The 8,375-nt window shown below is 35.5% G+C and overlaps 1 protein-coding gene across 1 annotated transcript in view; it reads left to right on the top strand.

The window, feature by feature from the left end:
- Positions 1-1,019: 1,019 nt before the first annotated feature.
- LOC102684624 (chromodomain Y like 2) overlaps positions 1,020-8,375 on the top strand; it is a 48,984-nt gene continuing 41,628 nt past the window's right edge. Inside the window, exon 1 of the mRNA XM_015368189.2 lies at positions 1,020-1,200. Within this exon, the coding sequence (XP_015223675.1) occupies positions 1,177-1,200 (24 nt within the window). The 5' untranslated portion in view covers positions 1,020-1,176. The remainder of the gene's footprint in view (positions 1,201-8,375) is intronic.

The following is an 8,375-nucleotide window of genomic DNA, read 5'->3' as shown; positions in this document are numbered from 1 at the left end:
AGCGATCTTGGAAGAAATTTATATTTATTTTGTAAAATGTTTGCCCAAATATTTATATTAAAGTACTGTATGATAATTTAATTGTGGGAGAACTAAATGAATCATTTTGAACAAAACACACAAATATATAAGATATTTATTGAGTACATTAATTATAAAATGTATGTGCTATCATAGAAAAAAGGCAGGAACATTACAAAATGAGGAGCTGAGCATTTTTCATGCTGTAATTTGTTCTCCACATAAATATTAACGAGGCAATAGAATTTTAAAAAATCAGCAAAGAGAAATTGTTAATAAAACGTTCCATTAAAATAAATTCCTTTTTTTGAAAGAAATAATTACATCACCTACAGTACTTAATAAAGAAATTCATTATTATGACAATAAGGAAAAAATAAATGATAATGAACTTTTTTGTTTACTTTTGCAGCATAAATCTATAACAACAACGTTTGTTACAGATTCATTGCAGGCAAGACAAGACTTTACATTCGAAATATATCATTAAGAAGAACGAACGAAAATACCACCTTACAAAATGCAATCAATCTTAAGTTAAATAGCCGGCTGACAAAATTGTAGATATGCTGGGAAGAGAAGTCATGGCGTCACGTATGTTGAGTTAGCAGGTTCATTTAATTACTCTTGAACCTGTGTGAACATGACATGACATGGTTGAAGCGCTAATGTAGAGAAAAGACAATTTCAGTCCTAAAATTACACGATATCTACTCAACCACAGCAAACAATTAATAAAATAATAAAATAAATAGAAACCAACGGGTCTTTTGATATCGCTCCCATAGTAATGGCAATGGAGACAATTTGCTTGGACTACCTTAGGTCGGATAAATTATCTGGAAAAAAAAAGCATCATGGGGGAGGGAAATGAATTTCACAGATGATTAGGTTGTAAAATTTCAGTAAGCCAATTCGTACAGTACAAACAGCACCGCCCCAATCTCCCCCTACTTGTTTGTTTTAGCAGAAGAGCGATCTATCGCAGCCGGGCTCGATTGACGCTGTCTGCTGATCTCCTCTGCGGCTGGCTCGGAATAACAAGGCAGTTTGCTAATACCAGTCTATTGGGGCTCTACTCCTATAGATACTCAGAGCTAAAAAAGCCAGCAAGCCAGGCGAGCACATAGCTCAGCCCCAGTTCCGCAACCCAGCATGGCTTCAGGAGACCTTTACGAGGTACTGTAAAACCCTGTCAGGGGCTATACTTCTTAATATTGACAGACAATGGGATTAGGAAGTAGGAGGAGGTCTCCGCTTATGGAAAAACCAGTGTCCTGAGCCCTCTTGAGCAGGCGAGACCAGCCAGCCCTTGTAGGTAGTGTGAAGATGAAGCTTTTTTGGGTTTATGTGTATCCAGCTACTTTGAATTGGGTTCATTATAAACAGGCCCGACGAAATAGAGTTGGCGACAGCATCTGACGGCGTAAACTCTCCCGTCAGTCTTGGGAAAGTCGTGACAAAGTAGCAAGATGACAGATGGCTAAACAGGCTCATACATGGCAAATAGCTACAGACGTTGTGATCATTTGAGCGGTGCGCATACCATAAGAGATCGATTGGAAATATTGGTTAAAATATTTGGTTAAAATAGCAATATTGGTTGGATTGGCGTCGTTTTTGCATTTTGTTCTTCTACAGAATGCCAACATTAAATTAAGATATTTTATTTATATATTTATATCACGTTATAATACATGACAAAACAATCTGGGATTTTAAAGTTAATCATTGAGAATTTGCATTGATTTATCGGTGATCTGTTGTTCTTGTATAGTCTATTTAAACGCAGGTTGTACTTTAATGTACTATTAGCAAATCAACAGCATGCTTCTGGTACGCAGTTGTGCCGTGGGTGATCTTTGGCTAGTTCTGCTATTGAGGTGACTTAAACTCAGTCATGGAAGAGTGATGTCATGGTGACTATGTTTCATTTTCTATTTATTAACTCATTGTACAAATTCTAGGCTGTCCTGTACATGATAGTAGTTGTAAAACATTGGACTTAACCATTATATTAATTATGATCAACAGTATTAAAAGTTTTTGTTGTGAATTTAGGAAGCTTGTGAAAATCTTGTAAAGAATACTTGTAATGTGCAAATGTGTTGCTAATATGAGTATCTGCAATAACCATAATAATCTAGCATTTGAGTCTGTTCTTTAAATCAAGGAAAATTATTTTAATTTGAAGTGTCTTTTTTCAATTTTGCTTAATGTTTGGATAATCAGTGACATTGTTACCATCTAAGCTCACTTATTCAATATGGTGCCTGAATAGAAAGTGTCAACTCAAAACCGTTTCCAGATTGCAGTTTGGGTTAAACGATTTCTGAAACCATGACAAATTGGGCGACAGGGCTGGGTTTCCTGAAGAAAGTTAACTGCACATTCATTTCTGAAGGTTAAACATTTGAAGATGCAAATGATACTAAAAATCTGCTGTGAGCAGATAATGTTTGCTTCACATTGTCACATTGATGACTGTTTTTACATTCTTTGAATATCATTGTAAACTGCATGTGTGAGGATTCCACATCTTATTTTGATGTCATAGTTCTCTTCTTGAATGTCATGCAATTTATTTGCATAAACCTGTATGCATTTCAATTAAGTTTCATGCACATATTAGTAGAAATATGTTTCAGTTTGGAGGATTTGAATTCTCAAGATGAACAAAAAATGTTGTTTAGGGGATTATTTTGTGTTTTATTTATTTGTGTTTTTTATCAGTTATTAATATTTAATATTAATTATATTAAGGGTGTAAAGCTTGAAATAAAGCTTGCAGGTGGACACCATGATCTTTTAAATGTTTATTACTGAAATCATTTTTCCATAAAGGTGCACTTAATATAAAAAATACATCAATTGTGTAAAGTTTAAGCACATTTGCATAATTGATGTGTGAAATGTTATGTTAGATTTGTTTTTTGGGTTCTCAATAATCAATGATTATGATTAATTCTAAAAGTTTTGTTTATATTGACCAATATTGTGTGGAAGATGATTTTGCCTTCATATGATGTGAAAAACATGTTACATAAGTTCTTTGTGCTTTGATTTTAATGTTTTCAAAAGATACTGTCCAAGCATGTCCCCCATGTGATGTTTCTGTGTGTTAAACAGTTGTTGAATGATGTTTTTTAACAAAATGGTGTAAAACATTTTAATCATCATGTATAACCTATGTTTAATCATAATTAAATAAATATCACCAAAAAACACCTCTGAACTATTGCACAGATAATCAAAGAATGACTCTTTTTTTTCAGGCATAGGATACATTTAGTAATAACTGAGATAAAGACCAATAAAGCAAAACAGAAGTTAATTTAGAGAATGGGTAGTTTACTTTCAAAAACCAAAATAAAGCAAAAGGGCATATAATTTGTAGGCTTAGATTTAACTTACAGTGCCTTGCAAAAGTATCCAGACACTTCATATGGTGTCCCATTTTGTGAAATTATAAAATGATGAATACACATTTATTAAAGTTTCTGTTTTATTCAAATGCCCAAACTGAACACTTCTAAGGGTAAGATAACAATAAATGACAGCTAAACCTTAGGAGAAAACACTGAAATACTGCATGTTAATTGCATAAGAATTCAAATCCATGAAGTCAATATTTGTTGGAAGCAACTTTGGTAACAATAGTAATTGCATTTGCAGGTACAGTAATTTTGGGTAAGTCTCAATCAGCCTTACACACTGGCTTGATGCAATTTTCGCCCATTCTTCTTGGCAGTTATGCTCAGGTTCTCTCACGTTGCTTGGGTGTCACTTATGAACAGCAATTATTAAGTCTTTCTGCAGATTCTCAGTAGTCAGGACTTTAACTTGGCCATTCAAGGACATTGACTCCCTTATTTTTAAGGTGCTCCAGTGTAGCATCTTCTTTCAAAAAATATTTTTGAGTTATCAGTATAAAAGTTTTATTCCACAATTGTGGCCAGAAGTTTTCAGAAGGTTTGAAGACGACAGATACAGTACTTCCATGATGATGCTTACACAGAAGAGCTCTGCTTAAGATATCATTGCTTTTCAAGAAACCACATTCTCCATCATACGTTTTCTCAATTGGAACACGCCGAAAACAAACATGCTGAATGCTGAATTGTTTTTTTAAGTAGGTCCTTCAGAGAAAGATTGAGAAATCTAAACCACCTAAGAACGTAAGATTGGAGTAAAGTGAAGATATCTGGTTGCAATGATTGAACCACTGCTGGAAGGATTTTAAAAAGTAATTTAGCATTGTGTAAAGTGAAAGAACTGTAGTTTAAAGTAGGAAGACTACGCTCACCATAGTTGGAGAACCACTGGTATACCTCACTGAAACAATCAGTTAAATATTAGACAGAATTGAAGAAATAATTTTGCCACATACATGTAAAACATTTTGGCTTTACATGAAATGTTCCAAAGAACAAGGTCAACATATTGAATGTAAAAGTGTCCTCTTTCTAGTATGTACCGAAAAAAAATATCCACTTGGCAGGAGAAGTGGTCCTTCTTTGATACCAGCTTCTTATAGTTCATCTTCAAGTTGATTAAGAGTGAGTGAAGTGTATCTTCCAAGTGGTCAACAGTGATATGTTAACCACTCCAACCAATCATGATCTTCTCAGTTTTTCTTTGTGGCTGCAAAAAGTTTTTTAAAGGAACAAGCAGAACAGATTACTTAGGATAACATTAAATAGAATGTTTAGAACACAGAAGTTGGTAAATATATAATCATGTATTTACTAGGTGTGGTGGAAAGCAGAAGTAGGAACGCTGCCTGAAAACTTTTTTAAATCATATTAATGGTTTATAACAGATGTTCTCTTCTTTAGAGAATGATTTACAGTGCTTAAAAAAATGAGTATCTTTCATTTTTTCATGATGAACCGGTGGTTAGCATTCATAACTGTGGAACACATATTTACCTTTTCCTCCGGTTAATAATACAAGAAAACAAACATGATTATAGAATATTGTAACTCTACATACCATATATTCTGTGCTGTACAATCGCAGTTGGGTCTAGAGACGAGCTAATGTAAATTGATTAGCCTTTTCACCGGGTAGAATTTTGACATCTGCATTCAGGAGAGATACATGATGATATGGATTCACATTCAGTAAGGTCTTTGTTTTGGCATTTTCAAAGTATTATTATATCACACTAAAGCTGAGTCCAGTGACTCAAAAGAGACTGACTCCTAAAACTGCAAATTTAGCAGCAGTGAAAATTGTGTGGAAAATACACAAAAAGAGGGGGTTTTGTTTTTGTTTTTCTATTTCGAAAGTCTGAAGTAGAAAACTAGTCTCCATTCTTTAGTCTTCTATGATTTGCTGATGGTGGCCATTATTTACGTAAAGCAGAATATTGAAAAACACTGTACAATGTTGTGCAAGTTTCCTTTGTCATTATTTAAAGCCAAAATCAGCCACTTTTTCAACATCCTCATTCAGTAACTTGTGGTACCTCCTTTAGCAGGTTCCTCTGGTGAGAGACAGTGATTGGGTTTCATCAAACATGACGTTTTGCATTGTAAAACATGAATAACTCCAGTTTAATTCATGTGTCCAGAGCTAATTCTTTCAGAAGTCTTGTCTTTCATTAATGCAAGTGCTGTGTTGAATATGTGGGCCATGTAGTAATGTTTTTCTTGGAGTGTATGGGTCTCCTCCTGGCCTTGGTGAACTAAGACATTTACCACAGCGAGAGAGGCCTGTACATCCCTGGATGGAACATTCTTTTAGACATTTAGGAGCATCAGACTGTCAAATCTTGGAGAGAATTTGGTCCAAAGAACTCCTTGGTCTCAAATACTCTCCACTTCGTACTGTGAAATGTTTAACTTCATGTTGTTTGGCATGTTGTTATTTAAGCAACAATTCTTTCTCTGAGACTGTCACTGATTTCTTTTGATCTGGGTATGGTGCGTTACCACAAACCTGAGTGTTTAAGACCAAATTGATAGTTTCTGATTTTATATACAGGTGAAAATCACTTCCTGATGACCAGCTTATCATTTGCACGTTTTGTATGTCTGATTCTACATACTCTCTTAATCGCGAAGGTATAACTAATGGAGCACTTACGTTTTCACACAAACTGAATGCTGGCTGTTGTTTTAAATAATAGTGACACTATTATTTAAAAATAATGATAAAGTAAAAATGTTGAGTGTTATTTGTCAAATAAGGTTAATTTTGTCCATTGTTAAGTTGTGGTGAGGACTTGGTGAACGTCAAACTATAAACTAATAAAATATTAAGAGGGTTTTCTTTTCGACCACACTGTACACCCACAATAAATTTAGTTTTAGCTCTTTTTTGTGTTTTTACAAAGAGGATTTAAATTCACCTGGTAAGGGAATTCTTTTTTTCTCTTCTCTTTTGTAAAGGACAGTTAGCCTCCTATTGTTTAGCCTTAGAAAGCTAAATCATTTAGCTCAGCCATTTATTAACTTCAAGACATTCATAGTATATAGCAGAGGAGGTCTCTGGGTAGACACTGCAAAGGAATCAAAACAGCAAGGGAGGTCATGGCCTTCCCACAGTGGTTCTGGATTCTCCATGACTAATGGCGTTTGATCCAATATTGACAGATTGTCCATGGTATGTGCGTGACAAACACTGGGGGAAATGGGATAGGGTTAGGATTCCCGCAGTACTTTTTTAACCTTGTGTCTGAATTTTGGGGCCCAAGTGAACTTTAGGAACAGTAATACTTTTCTCACATCTTCATTTTTCTTTTTTGGAAGTTTTTGGCTGCTTAAAGTGTTCTGCACATTTCAAGAATTGTATTCCAAAACTACAATCCATCTACTGTATTTCTGTTTTTCCATTATCCTTTTCTCGTGCTTCGCTTAGTCTGTTCTTTGGCATTCTCTTCTTTCTGAGCCAGACATTTAACGTTGAAGATGTTGTCTTCCTTCACAAACCTCAATGATCAGGTTAATCAGATCACATATTTTGCTCATTATTGATTTTTCCCTCCACATACTCCACAGATGTTACAACGCGTGCTTTTGATTACTGGACTGATCTGGATAGTATTGAGATGTGGAGGCTGGCAGTATAATCATGTTTTATTTGGAGTAACACATTGGAAGTTCTCACATGTCTCTCCTCACTACCACTACGCATACTGGGCCTTTAGAAAGTCTATCTACTTTTAATCTACATATCATTCCCTGCAACTTCCAAGTTGAAAAAATATTCTAGATTTTTTTTAATTAATGAACAGCTCAAATAGCTTGGATAAGTGTCCACCTCCTTGTAATAGCAGATTCTTAAATTAGCTCAGGTGTGATCTGTCATCTTTATAATTAAACACCGAGTTAATTGGCTTCCACCGATGTTGCATTGTAGTGATTCGCCTGATTTCAGGATAGATTCAGCAGTTCTTGCAGGTTCCCTCTGCTGGGTAGTAGTTTTCAGAGCCAAGGCACCAAGGAGCTTTCAGAAAATCTGGGACAAATTGTAGAAAAGCACAGATAGGAAATGGGGATTAAAACATTTTAAAGGCCTCCAATATCCTTTGGATCATGGTCAAGAAGTAATATAATGAAGTGGAAGGTTTATGGCATCAACAGTACCCTGCTAGATCAGGCTTCCATCGGTACTGGATATCTAAGCAAAAAGTCAGTGGCAACGTTGAAAGAGCTACTGGTTTTTGTAGCCAGGACTGGTAAAAATGTGAATGTGACAGCAATACCTCAAGCACTCCAAAAATCTGTCCCATATGGCAGGAGGGCAAGAAGGAAGCTTTTACTATAAAAATGGCAACAAAGTATTTCAGGGATGGTGCAAACATGGCAAAGCCTTAGGTAAAACATAATTTCATAATGGATAATCAAACAATGGAGCAAAGCACAGAAAGTACTTCTGCCCTCTGCAAGAAAGCTGAAACATGGATAGAAGTTCATCTTTCCATGTGACAAAAACCCGAAGCACACAGCTGAAGCCACACTGGAGTGTCTATGGATCAAAAAAGTAAATGTCCTTGAGTGGCCCAGCCAGAGCACCAACCTGAATTCAATCAAACATCTGTGGCCTGACATGAAGAGTGCTGGTCATCAGCACTCCCCGAAGAACACGACAGAGCCTGAACAATTGGATAAAGAAGAGTGGTCAGATATTTCCAAAACTAGGTCTAGGTTTGACACCTATCCCAACAGACTCACAGCCGTAATTGCTGCCAAAGTATTAACTCTGGAGGAGTGGAAACGTATCCAAATCAGATTTTTTAGTTTTTTATTGTGAATATAGATTTGTTTTCCAAAAATTCCATGTGGAGTATGGTGTGTAGATAAGAGGTAAAATGTAAATTTAAATGCATGAAACTCTGAGGCACT

This window comes from Lepisosteus oculatus, chromosome 20, assembly GCF_040954835.1.
Source record: "Lepisosteus oculatus isolate fLepOcu1 chromosome 20, fLepOcu1.hap2, whole genome shotgun sequence".
In the NCBI taxonomy this organism is placed as follows: Eukaryota; Metazoa; Chordata; class Actinopteri; order Semionotiformes; family Lepisosteidae; genus Lepisosteus; species Lepisosteus oculatus.
The sequence above is the reverse complement of the archived record's forward strand: the minus strand, read 5'-3'. Positions and strand labels throughout refer to the sequence as shown.